This window comes from Ciona robusta, chromosome 9, assembly GCF_009617815.1.
Source record: "Ciona robusta chromosome 9, ASM961781v2".
Lineage (NCBI taxonomy): Eukaryota > Metazoa > Chordata > Ascidiacea > Phlebobranchia > Cionidae > Ciona > Ciona robusta.
Window position 1 is genome coordinate 5843606 of NC_143243.1, and position 22205 is coordinate 5865810.

Below are 22205 nucleotides of genomic sequence, written 5' to 3' on the forward strand. Positions count from 1 at the left end.
CCGATACAGGAAACTCTGAGGCTCGGTTTCAGATTTATTGCTTTTCGATTGATTAGGAAGTAAATTATATCTCCATACACAATGTTTGATAGACGTATTCAATGGCCCTATGCATTTAGTCAGTTTTAACGAGGGGAAACCTCGAATTGGGGCTTAATGGGGTCTGAGTCACGCTTCCCTTGCCGCCATTGTACCTATCGGTGACGCCACAATGCTGAGTCGTGACGTCGATACGGTGCAAAATATTCCGCTTTGGCGGATTAGAGGAAACGATTTTCGAATTTTTTGAAAGTTTCTAGACAAACGGAAGTATTTTTAAAATGGTTAGGATGTCTGGTGTAGATAGCAAATACGATTATTTTTTGTGGGTAGTGTTAGGAGAAAATGGCCTCTCTGACGTCAATAGTAGATGCGAAAACCAATAGTAAAAATTCGTCATAACAAACAATGAAAATAGGATTATTATTATTCCGATAACTTTTAATAGGAATCGAGATTATAACAGCCGCAGATTGTTTCAAATAAAGTACAATAAAAATGTCCTTTCACCGCAACTATACGCCCGGCTGTTCAAACGAATGTAAATATACACCAAACACACCCAGCGAAAATCTTACGCAAACATAGGGGCCTTTTGGCCTGATAAAAATACGGCCAAGGTTATAATAAGGGTATACATTTCGAAGTAAGAGAACAGTGCATGTAGTGTAAGCGCACTTTTAGCAATTGTGTGCTAAGCTTTTCCAGCGAACCTCGGCGAGTATTAATTAGAAAAGCGTCTTTTTCAACGGTTCACGGGGTAGGTGCTAAGCGGTATCAAAATAATATATCTCTTAAAAACAGATTAATTTTAATTTTATCGTCTGCAAATAGACAACTAGGAATAATTGCGTTCCCTGCGCTAAGTGGAAAATAACCGGGTGAGGTTTGAAATAATTTCCAAAAAACTGCGGTGAGTTTTGGTTAATTATTGCCGGAGCTACCCAACAGTACGGTCAAGTGGTGGTTACACACGCTGGGTGTCGGAGAAAAGGTCTTTTGAACCCGCGAGCTTTAGATCGATCGCCTTTTACTTCCGATTTTTACAGCTTGTGAAAATACGCCCAGAAATATGTGAGACGACATCGTGACGTACCGCACAACCGGTCAAGGAAAGCTAAGCGACATATTATGACGTAACAATCGCGAGGCGTAGAGATAAATAGTCGATCGAAATTACAGTTTTTCATTTTCGGTTTGAGCTGAGAGCTAAACGGACAGCAATAACCGATAAAATTTCTAAAGAAAGTTTCTATATACCAATTTCGGTGTATATTATATGTGAAGCTACACAAAATTTAGTGATTTTTTACTATTTTCCGCAGTGAAATTTACTATTAAACATACCTAAAGTTCAACTAAATAATATGAAACTTTTCGTGATTATGTCGCTGCTGATAGCGACAGCATATGCGTTTCCTGCTCCGGACCCGGAAGAGGTGTTGGTACGAAACGTTCGGTCGCCTGACTTAGGAAATTTAGCTAAGTGGAACCCAGCTACGGCATCGGTAAGTTTAAAGTTTGGTAAAGAATTTAAATATATAAGTTTCAATACAAACATGCTGAAGGTATTTCGGTTTCAAAATTGAAACCATCTTCAGTGATTTCATAAGAAAAGCGTTTGAAATAAAAAAATAGTATCATACATATATATGAGCTGTTATGTTTGTATTGAAACCTATACTAGAAAATAAGTCTATCATGAACTTTAAATATATTATTTTAATGCGTTAAAGGATTCTCCAAATACATGGTCGCACTAGCCGTTTTACCCAAGTGCATAATAGATCAAAAAAATACATTTCGCAAAACTTTTGTCGAGCCCGCAATTTTCAACTTAAAGTTTATTAAATATAAGAAAATCTTTTGGTTTTACTTAAAATGCCTCTACCATATTTCCCGAATAGACTTTGTTAAACTCATAAGGGTCAAATAGAGCCCTGCTTCGGTGGGATAATAGTTTTGGAGAAAATATACTGCGTGCAGGAAGCGTATCTAGAGGGAGCGTCGGCAATATGTGTGGTCCAGTATAATGTTAAAACGTTTTTATTTTATTGCCTTAGATTGCTGGGATATCGCGTTGCCATTTAAATAGTTGAATTTGTAATACATTTTCTGCTCTCGACTTTGAATACGGATTTTATGTGAGATTTCCATTCGAGACGTTACTTTTACGAATGCGATCAAATTTAAAACACAAGCATTTATATCTATATATAACCTACGTGATATGAAAATAAACTGAACTATGTTTATCGTCGCAAAACTGTGCGTGCCATACCAAGAAAAATGCAGCTTAAGCCAACTGAAGCTTAAAACCGCACGTGACCATATGAAAGGATGGGCGGGGATGGGCCAACGACACAAATAAATTATGGGTTTCGCTCGTTTACAACGACAAAGCATAAAAACAACACGTAGGGTCAAGCATAAAAAGCAGACGTCGCAAAAATCTAAATTTTACGCCTGAAAGGGAAACTAAAGAGGAAAGTTTACGGTCGTGCCTATGCCTACCGAGGATCTTTGTTTCCACGCACCCATGTGGATACTTGGTATAACAATTGATAGTTGGCGAAAGATGGGGTAATAAATGCCAAGAAACAAATTCCCCGTCACAAAAAAATTTCGACCGCATAGATTTACACTACGCTATGAAATCATTCTTAATTCTATTAAAAATGACGACTACCCTATGTAATGTTACACAAAGCATTAATTTCCCATTTGTCAGCGAGAAAAGAATTTGAAGTCCACGATGGATTTGTTCGCGATCCTACCCGGAACTTTGGGACGTAACCTTATGTTTGCTTTCGCGTTTTCACGTGACAAGCAGGCCTCGTTAGAATTTAAACAAATATTTGCGTGTAACTGCCCACATTAAAATGCCAGTTTCTTGAACACTGTATATACATCAAGCGTTTGTCTTTCACTGTAAATCGCAATAAAATCACGCTCGCTTTTGTCGCCTCAATGAACCGCCAAAGAGCGGTCAGCTTACCGATGTTGACAGAAGCATTGCGACTCCCTTGTCCTTGGACAGCGTGGTATGCGGGAACTCAAGCTTCTACATATAGTAGGGTAGGGTAAGATGGGACATGTTTCGCCATCGTCCCATTTGGTAGTAAACAAAGAATGTGTACAGAATTATAGACCCCAACAGAGCGTTGTTAAATGTTCTAAACGCGATCAGGAAATTTTGGGTTTGGGTGCTGACACCCTTTACCATAGCACCATACAATCTCACAAAGATAAAGCGTTGACAACTTTAAGTTGAATCGCGTCAACACAACCGAAAACATAAACGTGTAATAAGATTCTGCAAATTATCCAAGACTATATCAATAGGCGCTGGTTTCACGCCCACTGAAATTGTACAACAAGATGTATTGTAAAGGGCGAGTGTTGTGTTGTAGTGTATACGCCGTGAAGTGGCGCATAACGCAATTGGACCCGGGATCCAATGTTTGCACAACTAATAACGGGTTTGATGAATTGATAACCTGTCAGTCGCGTCAACGGTCAGTGGCGAAATATTTGGTTTAAAAATAAAGTCGACCACAACAAGGAGCTGCACGCAATCTGCAAACGGTAGCAAACAACACACGGTAAATTGAGAAGCGTATATACCATGACTAGTAACTCGAACTAAAATTCGCAGAAAACTGACTTGACAAATATTTTCACAAATCTTGGCAACAATGCCCGCTCTCAATTCCCTGACGTTTTCGATGACGTAAGCAACCGATTCGAGAATGCTGCGGAGAGAATCTTGGAGCGTTTACGCGGCAACGTAGAGGTTCAGATGACGCAATTGATGACGTCATTTTCGGACCATGACTTTGACCTAGTGATCCGCGATTTGCCTCGACAGATTGGACACAGTTCGTCGCGTGTTGTTTCGAAAATTGTAAATTTAAGTGAGGTATATACACTGTGAAAGAGAAATGATTTTGCACACAAGCGTAGCCATATAGAGTTGCACGGTCCAATGCATGAAACTAATTCCCCGAACGGAATGATAAGCCATAGTTGTCTGTTTAGTTTATACCGAGTTAACACAAGTGAACTCGCTATTCATATGAAAACGCCGATAATATTAGTCTCTCCAACCTTTGCTTAATATGTTAAATATCTCACTGCACGCAAGCTAAATGGCACTGATCAAAAAAAAAATATACAAATGAAAAGTCAGAACTAATTCATTATTTAACCAACACTAAGCATGCTGGTTAAATAATAAAGTACAAGTTTAGTAAAAAAATAATATTTTGTAAATCAAGTTGTTTTAGACTTAAAAGTAACAAATGTGTATGTTGCATCTAAGCATGATTGCATAGATATAAACAAACCCTACCGCATAAAAGTAGTCACACTTTTATCGACTTCCCCTTTTTATTAATATATTAATGTATACATAGTAGAGTGGGGGGAGATGGGACACCTTTGGCACGTGATATTTAAAAGTCCTGATCGTGTTAAAGAAATAACAATGGTCTATGGAAGTCATGAAGATACGGTTTTATATTTCTTTGAATTTTCTTTGTTTACTAACAAACGCGAAAAGAAAATAGAATGAAAAGATTCCCATCTTCTCCCACCCCACTATAAAATTTCGACAGTTCTCTAAATACAATATCTGTTTTCAGGAATACCTGGGAAAATTCGGTTACATGTCACACAAAAGAGCAGCGAGTGCAAAGCTTGGTGGACTAGTCGACAAAAAAAGTTTTGCAAAATCAATAAGGTAAAGCAATGTATTGTGGTCATGCATGCTGCTGTCTTTGAGCGCTTTGAAAAATTATGAAGGCTGAACCCATATTAGTGAATCTAACTTTTTTTATCCCAACAGCGCAGCGAAAGTTATTATAACATAATGTTGAGCACGGTTACGAGTTAATGTTAATTAATTTTGGGATAATTTCATTTTTATAATGTGTCGCTGATCATTTGAACACTCTATAAGTCACCACTAGGTTTGGGGGGAATGCGGTTAACTAAGTTTCTTAACAAAAGACAAATATACGGTTATATAATTGTAGCAGCGCCTAAACTAGCATTCTTTGGCAATAGCCTCGAACATGTAAACTAACCGCTTTGTCAGGGTGTTGAACCTATGTTTAAACAAACAGAGAGTTCCAGAGGATGGCCGGTTTGCCTGCAAGTGGAGAATTGAACAGAGAAACGATGAGAATGATGTCAATGGATCGATGCGGAGTGGAGGACAGAATAGGGTCTGTTATGATGGGCTCCAACGGTAATTTCAGTAAGAGATTCGATTTGATTGCGTGACGAATGAAAGACTTATATAATGATCTTGTGCGAGATGGGTTTTGCACAGTAGACATGACTTGCATATCCACTATTTAAAGAGCAGGTATGACTGCTTGATTGATTTATGTATCGGAGAAAATAGATGCGAAAGTAAAGTAGTTTCTACAGTTTATATAAACCAACACATGCGGTTTAAACCAACGTGGAAAATTAATTACGGATATTGGCTTTCTAATTAACAGGCCAAATCAAATTTGAGATTTCGATTTAAGTGTTCACGTTCCCATTAAGATACACGGTTTTACGTTTTCGATTAATTAATGCGATTTAAACGGCGAAAATTAAAATTCTGATACAAATTAACGGCATAAATTGAAAGTAGGATGGGGGAAGATGGAACACATTTTCATTCTATTTCCTCGTTCTATTTGGTAGTAAACAAAGAAAATTCTAAGAGTTATGAAACCGTATTTTTACAATTCTAATAAACCTTTTTTATATAAAACACGATCAGGATATTTATATATTACGTGCTAACGATGTCTCGTCTGATCCCACAGTATATATGTACATTGATTTATAAAACACATAAATTGGTATGTTAACAAACTGTTTGCGCTGCGTACAGGAAACAGTAATAATATTTTTGTTTACAGGAAACGAAGCCGATTCCAAGTTTATGAGCAAAGCTACGAGAAGGAGAAGAAACAGGAGTCGAAAGTCAAAGAAAAGGCGAAGATCAGGAGCAAGAAGCAGATCAAAGCGATATAATGTTGAAGGTATTGTGCAAATATGAATATTCAATACGAAATTGAAATGCTTTGAAATATTTGATCTTTAAGCGGAGAAAGGCTGCAATTCTTGTTTAAATAAATTCGCTATGTTTTTTTCTTCTGATAAATAAGGTTTAAACAAACACCAATCTACGCAGGAGACCGGTGGTCAAATACAAAGCTGAAATATTATATTGAAAACCGAACCCCTGACATGACAGCTGCGCAAGTTGACGATTCTATTCAAAGGTACATTTGCACTACGCTGTAACATGGCTGATTTACAATGAGTATTGTAGCACTATTTCACCAGGCGGAATTCATTTATTCTAGTTTAAAAAATAATACTTTTTAATGAAATTTTTGATGATACTTTTTCACCAGGCAGTATTTATTTATCCTAGTCGAAAAGTTTAATGATTTTTTTAATGGACATTCTGGTGATAGTGTTACAATAATCATATTGCATTTAATTGATTTTAATTCTGCAAATAATGAGTGCCCGTAATTCATGCTTAAAGTAGCGACTAATTGCACAGAGCGTTCGACGTTTGGGCAAACTATACAACCCTAAGATTCCGACAGACCAGGAATCCAAGCGAAGCTAACTTCAAAATATCGTTCGGTGCGGGTTCGCACGGTGACCCGTACGCTTTTGACGGGAAAGGTGAGTTATTATCCTGGCCGAAAAAGAATTTGCAGTCGGGATGAGGACGGAACGATAAATGGTGGAGCGGAATTTTCAGCGGAACTTAGTTACGGAGGGTTAAACGCCTGTGCAGTAGAAACGCTTTAAAAATCGATGTATTTTTATTAAAAACATACGCATATATATATGATGTGTTTTAATACTGGTAACTATAAACAGCGCGTTTAATGTGTGGGCGAATTATTCTACGCTCACGTTCCGCCAAGTTGGATCTGCCGAGGAAGCTGATCTTTCAATAAAGTTCGTCAGTGGTACCTTAAATCATGGTGATAATGCACCTTTTGACGGTGAAGGTAACAAGAGTTCACAGAGTGCCCAATCAGCGTGACATTTAATTCGTGCTGTGCTTCAATTCTAGTTTGCGGGGAATTTTTTAATATTGCTTTGGGACTGCGCTGTCAGTCAAGTCATTAATTATAAGTTCTCAAGGCGAAAAATGATATCGTTGTTGCTTCGGCTGGCTATTACTGTACAAAAGATAAATTCATGACCTCGATTACAAAATCGCACACATTTAAATTACCGCTTATACTCCGACTGAATTAATAACACGCTTATACAGTGGGTTCCCTTGTGGGTGTTTGGTTTAAATTTGATAAGTCTGTGGACAGTTATACGCCAACGGAAAGAACTTGCCCGCCCATACAGTTTACGGCTATACACTTCATATAATAACTATAGGGATAATTGAGTTTGGTTGTGACATGCTTGACTTCCAATCAATGGCCAATGTGCGTAGGCTGCGACTTGATCATTAAAACGTCACTGAGTGTAAAAATTTTGTAAATTTCTAATTCTGTTATGCGTCTCGTGTCAGTGATGGTACAACGAGCATCTGCGAATTCTGTAAAACTTTAATTCTCTAAAACAAGCAAATATACGCGAAACGAAGTTTTCAAAAATAAAAACAAAAAAGCTAGATTAAAATACGTTTAATGCAACTGCAAACTGTTTAAATTTAACAACAATCTAAACTATATTTAATATAACTACAGGCGGTACTCTAGCTCATGCATTCTTTCCCAGTGATGGACGGGCACATTTCGACGAAGCTGAGCACTATACATACAAAGGCGGTCCAGGTACATTTTAAAACAAAATTCCACATTAAATTTATCCTGAACGTTTTTAAACAGGCTTAATGTTTCAGGAGTCAATTTATTTATTGTTGCTGCGCATGAATTCGGTCATGCATTGGGTCTCGGCCATTCTAGCGTCCCTAACTCACTGATGGCACCTTTCTATCAGGGGTACACAGCTAATTTCCAACTACACGACGACGATATTGCGGGCATACAACAGCTTTACGGTAATTTATTAATAACAAGCAAGAGTTTCACGTAAATTATTATAGTTACGGTTCTGTATTCGTCGATACAACTTCATAGCATATTCTAACTACCAATATTCTTAACCGCAGTTAATAATTTAGGTGGTTTGAATATTACTTTAAAACGAAAATAAATATAGAGTACTGCGGGGTAAGATGGGGTACCGTTAGTGGAACCTAAATCTCATATTTCCCAATCGTGTTTTTAACAATTAACAACGAGTCGCGGGGATACCGTTATATAATTCTCTAAATATTCTTTGTTTTCAATTAAATGAGACGATAAATAGTGAAAACATGTACCGTCTCAATCCACACCAATTAAGGTAATTATAACACGGCGTGTTATTATATAATCTCTTTTACCACACAGGCAAAAAAGTTGACGTTGATGCAAAGAAAAAGCGACCCACCAAGCCACCAACCGCCAGACCAACTGCACCAACGACCACAGCTCGACCGAGGCCAGCAGATGCGATGAACGTTTGTGGGAAAAATATCAGTTTTGATTGCATGTTTTTTGGTATGATAATAATAATAACATGAATTTAAAATAAAATAAATAACCTCACTTTTTATAAGGTCGGTTGGTACACGTTATGGAAGATTTTGCATGCGTATACACATCGCTTATTAGCCATTACGTTATTTTACGCTAATTTTTTCGGGGTAATTTTGCTTGTACAGAGTGGTATCATTTATGCGATATATTCTAAATCACGTTTGCAACGCTCGCTCAGTGTTTTGTCTCTATAGATTACATGCATAGATAAAAGTGCATCACTGTATAGTCTTGTACAAGATGTTATATTAATGTAAGCATTCTCTCATAGATCAACAGAAACAAAGCGTCTTCGCGCTCAAAGGAAAATACTTCTGGAAAATAAACGATTACGGGGTGGTGGACGGTTACCCGAAGAAGATTTATCAATACTGGAAAGGACTACCCGGGAACATACAGGCAGCAGCCTACTCACGAATTACTAGGCGCACATATTTCTTCAAAGGTACATGTTGTACATTGATATTAATTTACCGTTTAAAGCACGCATAAACTGTTAGCCTAAAATTGCGACTGTCTAGTTATTTAAAATCTCTTTAAATGGATAATTCAAACGCTCATGTTTTCGCAAATAATTTCTTTCTGTAGTTTTACAAAATATTTTTGCGATTTTAACAACATTTTTTGGGATTTTAACAATATTTTTGCGATTTTAACCACGTTTTAATAATCTTCAGGGAGGCGAATGTGGAGGTTTAACGGAAGAGTTCTCGATCCTGGTTTTCCCAGAGATTCCTCCGACCTCGCACTTCCAGCCAATCCCAGCGCGGCTTTACAGTGGGGCGGAGATGGAAATATTTATGTTTTCCGAAGTAAGAATTAGAATAATATAAATTCCGTTTTAGTGTATGTGTTACACTTAATGTAAGCAGCGTATGATAGCCAAATGATTGTATGCTACTGTGGGGTAAGACGGGACACCTTTAGCTTAAATACCCAAATGTACCGATCGTATTTTAAACAATAAACAACTCTCCATGGGGGTCGTAGGGATGCGGTTTTCTATAATTCTCTGTTTACTACCAAATGGGAGTGGAAAATAGAACGGAACTTTATACCATATAAATGTATTAACAACAGACTAATATTATGACTGTTTTTACCAACAATGTTCAACATTGTAAGATTTGTCCTCGCACATGAAATAAACCGATATTTAACTCAACATATTTCCAATATTAAAGGTTATTATTTTCTCATCATTTCAGAATCGTATTTTTACCGCTTTTCCGAATGGCAACCGTTCGACGGAAGAAAGAGATACCAACACAAAAAAATCGCTAAGTTCTGGACTGGGATACCGAATGCACCTGACGCTGCTATCCAATGGAAAAACGGTAAGCAAGATAACATGAATACGTCTGAGGTGTGCAGCGTGGTTGGCAGCGTGGTGGCAGCGTGGTAATGCATTTACCAATTTTATTCCACAGGAAAAAGCTATTTCTTTAAAAGAAACGACTACTGGCGATTCAACGGCATTGACCGAGATGTCGACCCGAATTACCCGAAAAGTATAAAGAAATTGTGGATCGGGTGCCAAGGGAAAACATCGGCAAAACTCACAAAAAGTAAGCACAACCGATGTTTTATACGTATATGATTTGGTATAGTAGGGTGGGGTAAGAAGGGGCGTGTTTTTATATTATTTTCTTAACCCATTTGGAGGAAAATAAAGAATGTTTACAGAATTATATAACCGTATTCCCGTGACTTTGAATAAGCGTTGTTTGTTGTTTAAAATCGTAAAATGTGGAATTTAGGTGCGAACCATCCTTACCCCTTGGTAGTATGTCTGCTAAATGTTTAACCGTCGGTCAATTTCACAGAAAACAGAAAATCAAAAAAGGGGAAGTCTAAAGGTAGGAAAGGAAGAAAGAACTCGAGAAGAACTAACACGCCTCCATTAGCGAGGCTAGAACTTGCACCCGGATCAAGCAACCCCCAACATTAGGTTCTTGTAAAACTTTGACGAAAAGTGTCCGAAACAGAAAATAACGTATAGAGATACTTTGTTCTTCTGGGTTCGTATTTGACATTTCAGGAAAATTCTGGATTAGCTGAACGCAGCATAAAGTCCGGTCAATTATGAGACAAATGTTACCTATATAAATGCCTATTTATTAAAGCCAAGTGCCTCTTGTATACAGAGAATCGTGGGAACTCACGGATTAAGGTGTGTATTTAACTGTCTGCTGCCCACAACCTCTTCACTATAAATATTATTATTCGTGCCTATTTATTTATATTTACGTTAAAACCGATTACTTCGTTATTATGATTACAGTCCGCACTTTTACGAATGTTTAAATTACATTTGAGCATTTATAGTTTTTACTTTTTAAAGGTAGTATCAAACTTATATAGTAGGGTGGGGAAGATGGGACACTTTTAGCACATAATATCCAAATATCCTGATTGTGTTTTAAACAATTAACAGCGGTATATGGAATTCGTAAAAAAGTGTCCGATCTTAGCCCACCCTACTATTATATTTAGCTTACGTGCTCTGATATTTTTCTTTTTTCGTACAACTGCCGTTTAAGAATATATTTTGACCCCTTGTTATTAACCGTGTATATAAACTTTACCGCCCACTTTGTCACATATTATACCACGGGTAGCATGTTCGTCTACAACCTTTTGTAATAAAACGTTTTCTTTTTACTATATGATGTATTGAACTGCGTGGACCAGCTAGCTAATTTTAAACCTTATCGAGGTAAACATTAGCAAGAAATACTAACCAACACACTATAAACATAACATGTGCTAGAACATATCTACCAAAGCGAAACCGTCGGTAGAAGGGGTTAGAGAGTCATGATAAAAACTCAAAGATATAAAAACTCATAAGATAACAAATTCTCGCAATTCTGAAAACGGGCGTGTTTTAACAGAAAGGAACATTTTAAACACCGCTAACACACTGTATTCTGTTACAAATGTTAGGTTGCAGTCCTATAAGAAGGCTAGGGGGTTTGCCTAATTATCCAAATCTGTTCGTAATCCTAGATCCTTTAACCAGGAAGTTATCCAAACAACATAGAATATCAGTACACGTTGTACTTTTTCTAAAGTTACCGATTTTTTATACAGACCAAACTCAAAATCTCAAATTCAACAGTGGGCATGAAAATATAGGACTACCATTAAATTGATTAGATCAACTGTATGCTACAACTCCTATGTCACATGCACGATGCAAGAAATTTATCCAAAAAGAAACTAGCCTACTTAAGCTAACTTTTTATATTCTTCCAAAACAGTAACACCTTGTCAGTTTTATTTTAATTTTGGTTTACAACATTCAGCCTTAATCGTTTCACACAAACACACGAAGGTATAACAAGCGAATGAAAAAAATGGTGACGGTTAACGTAACAGGACTTCATAATTCCAACACGCCTATGTACAAGAAGTGTTTTGACCAGAGAGTAAAAAACAGGGAAAGGCCCTGTTGCTGTTTCTTTCCATTATCATTTTACATTTAAAAATCTTATTAAAATCATGGTTGGAAACTGGACATAGATGGACACATGTTAGAAACCATGAATTTTCACTTGTTCCTTTTTGGCCAAGCCCACCTAAAGAAACAACCAATTTTAAAAAAACAGCTACTTTAAATGGTACCAGACAATCATTAAATGATTTCTATATTTTCATGCCCACTGTTAAATTTTGTAATGCAATGATTTATAAACTGGTACTAGTTGATATCAAAATAAAATTGACAACGAGCCAACGCTAGTCGGTACATATTATGACAATATGAGATTTTTCTGAAATTTTCAGCTTTGAATACTTAACAAAGTGAAAGTAGGTGCAAAAACAGATTTGTCCAATCAGTTTTAAAATAAACATAACCGTCGATAAAGTGATAGTAAAATATAAAAGAAACATTTGACTTACATTAACAAGAAATCCAGCTATGTTGTTCCTTTGGTCTCCCTGCAGTTGTAGAACCTCTCCGTACTCTGAGTGATCAACAACTGTGCCGTTGCAAGCGAACTCCTGTATGAAGATTGGTAATGAAAATGTTGAGTATTTGTATTCTTGATTTGAAAAAATGTTACTGTACCATCTGAGCTTCGCGGTTTATTGCACACATTAGAACTTACCACAAACAGATATTGATTTGTTCCCAGCGAGGTCAGATTAACAGTTAAGCTTATGAAAAAAATGTAAAAACATACAAAACCCGTTGAAAGAGACGCAGCCAAAGACTTTGATATGGAAAACCACATCAAAAGTTAAATGCTGCATTAAATAGTCATTGTGTTAAAATAATGTGCCAAATCTGCCCAAAATCCCAGGTTTTATACCAAACATATGGAATTAAACAAAAAATGATGAGATAGAAACCTACCTTTTTGCAAACGCGCACTATCCTTTTCTTATCATAATCGTCTGAAATTCCTTGCACAGTGGTGAGTGTTTTGCGGCCATTTCTTTGTTGAATTCGAATATGAATTACATTTCCTTGGCTTCCAGTGTCATTACCTTTGCTTGCATCAGCAAAAGGATCTAAATAGACAAATGGTTAATATGGAAAATGAATAGATTGTCATTCAGATAGGTTTCCCATCTGTCTGATTCGCATCATTCGTTTCTCATTTGGCATACTTGCATTTGCAAGACTAGCACCAAAATTTGGAATATTGACGATGCCATTCTTACCAAAAATCAATTGGATCCTTGGTGTTAATATGTACATATACCACATTACACTAGCAACATTGAATGCAGATTTTTTGACGTTCCATCTGTTATAGTTTATATAACCAAGACAATTCTCTTTACATATAATGTACAGAATGGTTTCATGACAGGTTAATACCTTAAATGTAACAGGCATTAAATAAAGACAAGCGTAATATTGTGTTATCTAGCAAGTTATTGTTAACTTACTCATCAAATTAAAATTATCATTTTAAAAATATATATTAAAGTATATATAGTTATAGTATTTAGATGACTTACCATATGTTGCCAAGTTAAGAACGTTTTCGTTACTCATGCGGGAGTTTTATGGGGAATGTGGCAAAATTTAAGCTAAATTTCGTGGTTTTAGACAAAAATAACTGTTTTACTTTAACTATCTCTTACAGCACGAATCTACGAAAAGTTTGGAGATTTAAATACTTGGAACGCTATGAATACGCGGGGTTATGATTAACAAATAAGAAAATGTTACTTATTGCGGAACTAAATCAGTAAACACATCTTCCCATTCTTTCATTTCTTTATACATGCGTTCTTGCGCCACCATTACGCGATGTAACCTTAATCCACGCGGTGGCACACTTTCTGCAGTATGGGGAGCAAATAACAGTCAGTGTAAACTAAAAGAATACACGACTATAATTTGTGATGCAAAAACAAACAAGACAAAAATAAAACAAATGACAAAAATATAGTTTGCAGGATTTTATTTGTTGTATCATCAAATAGGAGCCCGTAAACAGAAAAAAAGCCGTACATGTCTCCGTGTCCCATTTTACCCCACCTTACTATAGAAGTTATTAAATATTGTAGGCACACATGAAAAGTAAGTACTCTGAGTTTTCGAAATTTTGTGGCAAATATTTCTCCTAGTTATTGCTTGACTGTAGTTGATATGTTATTGTAGGGTGGGAGGAGATGAGACACTTTTCATTTTTTCTCATCCCATTTGGTGGTAAACATAGAAAATTCAAAAAATTGCAAAACCATATCCTCACGACGACCGCTGTTATTTGTTTAAAACACGATAAGGATGTTTGGATACTATGTGCTATATAGCTAAAGTGTCCTATCTTCTCTCTCCCTACGTTATAAAGTCATTTGTCACTACACCGCATGTGCAAAACAAATTTCATAAACAAGTCTTCGCCCGTTGTGCAAATATCAAACCAGGAAAACAACCGAGCATTACGCGAGAAAACCCAGTGACGTCACGAATGAAAGCGTAATGACAAGAACTCGAATACAAAATGATTTAAAACGAAAAAATTGAATACGCATATTCAGCTCAGTAAAGACACTGTCTGCCTACCTACCAACCATATAGAAAAAAACAACTTGAATTTCCATTAAGTGGACGATTGGGACTCGCATTACGGTGGCGGTATTATTTCCTGTTTTTAATTGACGGGTGTATAATCAATTTGTGTTTTATTGCTGATGTGTTATTTTTTGTGTTTTTATTGCTGGGATTTTTGTGCTAAAGTACCAGACACTAAGTAGTCTACATCTTCTCGTAACAGTTTCAAATTAATAAATACCAAACAAGAATGAATCTGGTGTTATATATCAGTGCTACAACAGATAATCTTAAATCCAAACTAATAACGCGCCAGTGACCATCTTCTTTTTTAAGGGACGGCTGCCGATGGTGTCGAGTCAAGATTTGTAAACATTTGCTCAAGGTCAATGCAAACAAAGAATGGAGGTAATGCGATTCGCAAACTCGAAGTAATCACTAAGATAAACAAAACAGATTACTCCGTGCGAGAAGCTCCAAAATCTCCAATAAATCTGGCCAAGCTCGCGACACGGAGCTGCGAACGACCTCGCTCAGGCGTGTGCAAGGAATTCTGCTTAAGTTTCGCCTTTTTCTCAACGGCTCGTGTTAGTTTAAATAGCCCAGAGCAATATAATTATACGTAAAGTGATCCAGTTACAGCTACAAGTAAAAGCAAGCGCCGAGTGGTTAATTGCAAACTGGTCGACTTAATCTAGAAAACGAGCAGTTTAATATATCTTCTGTAGATTAGAAAGTAAAGAACATAATAAGTTGGCCAACATAGAAACAATGAACGGAAGTGCTGGATGTAGGATACAATCCTTGCAGAAAGATTTGAAACGAAGTCCTAACTGGAGCCCATTCGGTAAGCTAATATTTGTTACTACCAATTTTAATGTGATTTTAAAATGAGGGTTATTAAATTTAAACTTTTTCCAGAGATTCGCATATTGTGTGAGTTCGTAAAAGAAAATAAGACCCAGCTGTTTGGTTCCACGAAAAAGACGAAAGGTGTCAACGCCAATAAAAAGAAAATGTGGGAGAAAGCTGCTTCATCCATCAATGCAAGCTCCGGACGCAATCGGGATTGGATTCAAGTTAGAAAGAAATGGAAAGACCTCTCCTATTACGCGAAAAATTGCCAAAGAAAAAGTAAGTTAAAAATAAATATGGTAAAACTTCTAAAATATTGTTAACCGTTAGGTCGGTTCTGAATTTTTTCATTTCTGTGTTGAAAATTATTTTTGTGCGATTGATAATCGATTATAAATGTAGGCAACACAAACGAAGAGGTAGGAGAACCGCTCGATTCTGAAGCGACAAATAGTGGTAATGAAAATGGGTCACAGCGTAATTTAGAAGCCCCAGCGCTGGAACCAGACGAGATTACAACGTCATCAAATGTAACGTCATCATCTCAATCAACTCTGTCTGACATCAGCATAAAGTCGGAGCCAGAAAACTACCAAATTATTTCGGATTGCACAGACGAGATTTTTAATGAAAAATGTACAGATATCTCTAGCGGAACTGTAATTACTACTCAGCAAAGTGGGAATCAAGCAAATAAAGAAATACACGGAAGAACTAGAGCAGAAAATGTTCAAGCTGCACCTTATCGCTCGTCACAAAACTTCGCATCTACTCCAAATACTTCTTGCCATGAGAAAATCTTGATTTCTACACCGACATGTTCGGAAACGGGTAGATACCCTGAAAATTATGCGTTTGCATCTGCGGATCCATTAATTAGTAGCCCAGAAGGTGAATTGCGATATTACCGAAACGAACGATTGAAGATAGAACGAGAGAAGCTGGCGTTGCAGAAGGGTTTGCTCGAATCACTTCGGGATATTTCGTATTCGGTTCGGAAGATTTCGGATCACTTGGTTCGCCGAAAACGGCGTCGGCGGTCTGGTGGATTCCAGCCTTCCAGCAAAAGAAGAAATACGAGACCGAGCCGTCGACGAACTCAGTCAGAATCAACAGACACTGAGTATTAATTTCGTTCTCGAGAGTATATGCGTTCGCATATCGATTGCTTTATGTAAAATTCATCATGAATGTTTGTAAAGTTCAATAAGAAGTCTAAAACCCTACAATATTCGGTTTCGTTTTTTTCATTCTATACCGTGCATTGCTTATAAGTTTTATGCGATAAGTCCTATATATGCGACCACACGTTCGGTAAACTGATACATTTCCGACTGGAAAGGGCGCGAAACTCTCGGCTTAACGCTGTCCATAATTAGCGTCCAATTTCCTGTGCCGGGTGTATGTCTCAAACTGATTTCAACAAAAACAAAAGCTCTGGCAATTCAATTTTGACATGAGGCGCCAACAAACGAACATTCCAAGAAAGCCGGTGGAAAGCCAATTTCCGTATTACCACTGCGCCATTGTGTGAACAGGAGTTCCATACTTTAAACCAGTTGGATAGAAACTTTCGCAATCAGGGTTTAACCACCAGTCAATCAGCGGCGAGTAATTAGAACGGTAAAGCGGACCAATTAACAAGTACCCGGTTATACGATTGGCACCACTGTGAGTGATTATTGCAATAAAACGTTGAGAATTATGTGCGTGTATTTAGAAATGTATAATTACATTGTATTGCGAATAAGCAACGTTTGTTCATTAGTTACAAATTAACTAACACACATATGGAACAGAAGTAAAAGAAAACATTGTGCAAACTATATGTATCATAAGGCAATAATAGAGAAATTCGGTACCTATCATCGCGGTTATCAATTACGTCGTATATATATGAACACTTACCCGGAAGTTATAACGCGACCAGATATTACATTCATCTTCAATTACACAATCGCGAATAGACTTTAATTTGTGACTATACATAAATTAAACTGCCAATAGCGAAATGATAAAAAAGCAAACTCGAATGGTTAAGTGGGAATTACAAAAATACAGTGATTGCACGAACCTTAAAGCTAGCTACCTTATACACAAATACCTAAAAGCAACTCAGCGCCTATTGCACTTAATGCACCAAAAGATCTCGGCGAGCAATGAACTAAAATTGAGGTGGCGGGTCGTAACCAAACAATTGGTAATCAAGACCGTAATAATGGAAAAGCGCGTTTACGTCCGCTGGGGGAACTTGCGAGTAGTGGACTCGCATCATGTCTTTTTTTATTTCCTCTGAAGTTTTAGTCTTCTGGTCGGGATAACGAACTCCGGAAGGAGCGCCGACTTTTCTGAGGATGAAGTCCGACTCCTCCTCGATGTTTTCAATCCGGAGGATATAATCGTAATTGATGTTGCAAGGGTAACAGAGATCAGTCTGTGGTTGCCAGTGACGTGGTTCGGAATAATGCGTCGGTACTTCGGAGTTCTTTGGATCAGTGAGGTATTTAACATACTCAGGGAAGCTTGGGAAAGGTTCAGATCTTGTCGGATTTTTTGAGTCGTTTCGGTAGCGGTCGATTAAGGCTTTGCCAAGTTTGGCAAACATAGGACGACCGTAGCCTTCTTTTGGAATGAATTTATCCCTGTAGGCGGAAAGAGCGCGATCGAATGGCTCTCTCGCAACGAGGAATTTGGTATAATGCTTCATAGCGTAATCGCGAGCAGTCCTGTTTAGGTAAGATACCATGGGTAATGCAACGTCGTGAATTTTATTCGAACCCAAATCAGACGTTTTGTTCATCTTGCTTTCAAGCACCGCGAATATTTTCAGCCAGTTACTCGTTCCTACTTTCGGAATCTGACAGTAAACCACCTTGTGTTCGTGGTTTACGTACATCCATGGGTACTGGAACGCTCTGAAATCGAGATAAGATTACAAACCTACATCCAAGCAGCATAAACGGATAAAGCTTACCCCAGCTTGTCGAAGTTTAACGGTTTGTTGTTTCTAACGATTTTACATTCGTCGCGCAAATGTCGAATTCTTTTCTCTAATCGCTCTTTCAGAGTTTGGCTTTTGTTAGCTCCGTGTCCAGGGTAGCGACTAAGAGGCGCTTCAGGCAACCATTTCGTATTTTCGATTTTAATACTTTCAACGTTTGCTTTTATTGTCTCCAACGTAGGGCCTTTCGTCTGCGAATGGAACGATTTTCAAGTGACTTTACGAAATACCCGGATTTCCTTTATGAAGGATATAAATTGCAAAGTGGTCTTACCTTCTGAGCTACAAACACGTGGTAGTTTATGTACACGACATTTATAACCAGAAGTGATAGCAGCATGTACTTGTTATTGAAACGGTACCGACACAACATAATTGAACCACCGACAATTTCAATGCATGTACTTATAATTCCAACACCTGTGAGTTGGTCATTTTATTCCACTCTAAACAATACGGGTATTTGTTATAACATTTAATGCATATTCTTAAATATTCTAAACATCGCATTCATGGACAAGGTGCATCGTTAAAAGAGCATATACAGTACTGTGGGAAAAGATCGAACACCGTACATGGCACCGAAATCCTACAGTTTTCATCATCGTGTTTTGAACCATTAGCATCGATCTTTTAGAGTCACAGTGCTACACGGTTATAAAACTTTGTAAATATTATTTGTATGTACCACGAAATTGTGTGAGAAAGAGAATGAAATGTTCTATTTTACCTCACCTCACTTGAAATTGTTTAATATGACATACACTTGGGTCATCAAACATTATGTCAATTGTAAACAGAAAATATAAAGTTTCATAAATGAGTCTACTAGTATGTATTACATCATGCGAACCTCCAAGCAACCATATACTGTACGGTCCATAAGCATTTTGTTTTTACACATTTAGTGCATAATTCTATAAAAGAACGATACCTCACTTTGTGTTATAAATATATAGACAAACAATCGATCGAACGAAACTGATTGTTATGGATTGCGTCTGACAGTTCTGCTGATTTCAACTAACAGTAAAATGTAATATTGTTAAACATACACTTCATTAATACATGTCTGTTTTCTACCTGCCTATATATACTCTAACTAACTGACCATACGGAAAATAACACTACTAAGCTTAATTAATCGTTAACTCTTTAGAATTTCCGCACTGCTGTCCAAACTGTGAAGAGGCCTGTTGAGAAATACTTTCCACAAACCGTATGTTGATAACAACTTCCGTGTATTCACTATATAGCTTTCGCATTGTCCTATAAGACTATAGGAGACGTGACGAATACAACACCTATTTAAAAGGCGTTTGGGTAAACGATGGATGGGTTATTCAGGGTTTTTTTATCTCTCTGCTCGTCCTATTTAGTAGTAAACAGAAAAGGTTCACAAAATTATATAACCGTAGTTTCGCGACAATAAAGCAGTGTTGTTAATTGTTCAAAACTCGATAGAAAATATGGGATATAGATGCTAACAGTTTCCCACTTTACCCCACAGTTATAATATCATTTTACAGGGACCAAACATTGAACTATTTCTCGGTAATTCACAAAACCATACTAACACTTGACACTTGATATGCTGCTGTATCTATACTGACTATATATCCAATATACAAACATGCATCTGCCTGTAAAAACTGCCTTGAACCAATGACATCATCTAGACAGGGATTGCGTGTGTGAGTAACCGGAGATTCCCAAATTATATTAACCCCCCTTTAAATATTCATTTGATTGATCTGTCTGGGAAGCGTAATTAACCATTCGTCCTCTCTTCAACGCGAAATACTATAGCACTATAACTGAAATATCAAACACTTTGAAATACACCAAGAAGAAAGTATCACCTGAATTGCATTGTAACATAATTAATTTTAGGACCCCCTCCAGCTAGCAGGCAATTGCTTTTAGTATGTCATAGCAGCGGTAATTAACAGCACGGTGATTTTAGCTTTTAGTACGCCAATAAACTGTGACGATTTGATTGTCGCTTATATTTTATACATGAAGTGTGCTAATAATTTCTATTCACCCTGCTTCATTACACTTAACCAACATATTACTGGGGGTAAGACTGGATATACCGTTAGAACCTAAAATCCAGATTTCTTAACGTATTTTGAACAATTAACAACGCTCTGGCTATAACGGTTGTATAATTTTGTAAATATTCTTTATTTACTACAAAACGGGACTAGAAAAAAATAAAAACATCTTCCATCTTATACCCCACTCTGCAATATATCAAAACTATTAACAATTAATTAAAAACATTTTTAAGTTTCGCTTCATACCATCTACCAATACTAACATAACTATTTAAACTAGCGGCCTCAATTGAGAACATCTGAAGCACTATAAAGTATATGCTATGGAGTGGATCAAGAACTGATAACGTGGCATTCCTTACTGGGCGTACAGAAAGCGCGACAGTGATAATATAACCACAAATATAGATATTTTTCGAATGTAGGCTAACGGGAAAAATAACTTTCGATATCAAACTCTATCAACATCATTTTCTCAAGCTACCCCTATCACTTAAGTTTTGTAAGAGTAAACGATGTTAACTGAATAGGTTCCGAGAAATAATAGAACTAGATTCGTAAAGAAACTGCTGTCCAAACTCTGGTTAATGATTACACGGCGAATGAAGTGCCCAGCCTATAGTAAACAATGGTTGTTAAGAGTGCTTTAGCAAAGAGACGTGTTCTTTGTTATAAAGAATTTTAACTCATTGATGGCTATACACCCATGAATGAAATGCGTTGTTTAATAAAACACGTACAGTTTCATATATACAGATTGTAATACGAAGTTTTCGTAAAACGTGTTTCCCCAGACCAACCTCTATCTTCAATCGATAACATCGGGGGATTATGGTACACTGCTGTACGATTATTACACATTTTCTTGTTCATATACTAATAATAAACGAGGCCAATGCTATATACCTTCTTTCTAAAGAAACTGTAGCCCAGCTGTCGCATTGATCGTTAACGTAAAAGCGCATAAACTTTATAAGTGAACTGCTTCGCAAATACGTAAACTAATTATATCAGAAGCTTCGGTATCTGTTTCGTCTGTTGCAAAGAAAATGCGATATAGGGAGCAGATATACCTTCGTAATTTAATTTGCGAAATAGAAAGCAAATAAAATTGTCAAATTTAACTTACCGCTTGGGACGGATTAGCCAATAAATCCTGACAAAATAAATTCCTGAGTGCATTTGGTAAAAACAACTTCTGCATGAGTCACGTATTGCTGTATGGCCTACCAGCTGCCATCGAAATACAATTCTATTAATTTTTCATGCCAGTACCAGAAACTCTTTATTCTTAAGCTAAATAGCATAAAACTTCATCCGTTTTGGTGTCGCATTCTACAGACGAACAAACTGCGCCTTTTCCATTCTAATTATTACACAAACGTGTCTGTGATTGGAGACGAGCAGTGTTTCCAAATTATATACAAAAACGTGCGAGTGAAAAAAATAGACTAATAGGAAAATGTAGTCTATGTTCACTGGCATACATATACTTACATTAAACAGTATAAAGGTACCGCGGCAAGACATAGTTCGAAAACACTAAAAACCTCTTAAATAGAGCTGCGATTTTCGAAAAT

At 37.0% G+C, this 22205-nt stretch overlaps 4 protein-coding genes across 8 annotated transcripts; 2 read left to right on the top strand and 2 right to left on the bottom strand.

Annotated features, from left to right (window-relative positions):
- Positions 1-1369: 1369 nt before the first annotated feature.
- Positions 1370-11348, top strand: LOC149731620 (matrix metalloproteinase-19-like). 4 transcript variants are annotated; one of them, XM_089884518.1, is made up of 15 exons: positions 1370-1547; positions 3698-3961; positions 4686-4783; positions 5169-5302; positions 5967-6089; positions 6242-6332; positions 6623-6750; positions 7788-7874; positions 7943-8101; positions 8496-8645; positions 8956-9129; positions 9362-9496; positions 9893-10021; positions 10115-10252; positions 10511-11348. In XM_089884518.1, the coding sequence occupies exons 1-15, from the start codon at positions 1407-1409 to the stop codon at positions 10633-10635; spliced, it is 2076 nt and encodes a 691-aa protein (XP_089740644.1). In that variant the 5' UTR covers positions 1370-1406; the 3' UTR covers positions 10636-11348. The 4 variants fall into 4 exon arrangements, with proteins under 4 accessions (XP_089740644.1, XP_089740645.1, XP_089740646.1 ...); XM_089884519.1 differs by having other exon boundaries at positions 5169-5293; XM_089884520.1 differs by lacking the exon at positions 3698-3961.
- A 605-nt stretch (positions 11349-11953) lies between these two features.
- LOC149731621 (eukaryotic translation initiation factor eIF1-like) lies at positions 11954-13891 on the bottom strand. Its single transcript, XM_089884603.1, has 4 exons — positions 13665-13891; positions 13051-13208; positions 12594-12695; positions 11954-12268 (listed from the first exon to the last, which is right to left on the bottom strand). The coding sequence occupies exons 1-4, from the start codon at positions 13699-13701 to the stop codon at positions 12224-12226; spliced, it is 342 nt and encodes a 113-aa protein (XP_089740729.1). The 5' UTR covers positions 13702-13891; the 3' UTR covers positions 11954-12223.
- A 1206-nt stretch (positions 13892-15097) lies between these two features.
- LOC149731622 (uncharacterized) lies at positions 15098-16792 on the top strand. Its single transcript, XM_089884577.1, has 3 exons — positions 15098-15553; positions 15628-15840; positions 15964-16792. The coding sequence occupies exons 1-3, from the start codon at positions 15478-15480 to the stop codon at positions 16689-16691; spliced, it is 1017 nt and encodes a 338-aa protein (XP_089740703.1). The 5' UTR covers positions 15098-15477; the 3' UTR covers positions 16692-16792.
- A 464-nt stretch (positions 16793-17256) lies between these two features.
- LOC149731623 (carbohydrate sulfotransferase 8-like) lies at positions 17257-21914 on the bottom strand. 2 transcript variants are annotated; one of them, XM_089884575.1, is made up of 4 exons: positions 21755-21914; positions 18837-19008; positions 18536-18753; positions 17257-18476 (listed from the first exon to the last, which is right to left on the bottom strand). In XM_089884575.1, the coding sequence occupies exons 2-4, from the start codon at positions 18933-18935 to the stop codon at positions 17726-17728; spliced, it is 1068 nt and encodes a 355-aa protein (XP_089740701.1). In that variant the 5' UTR covers positions 18936-19008; positions 21755-21914; the 3' UTR covers positions 17257-17725. The 2 variants fall into 2 exon arrangements, with proteins under 2 accessions (XP_089740701.1, XP_089740699.1); XM_089884573.1 differs by lacking the exon at positions 21755-21914 and having other exon boundaries at positions 18837-20645.
- Between the last annotated feature and the right edge of the window lie 291 nt (positions 21915-22205).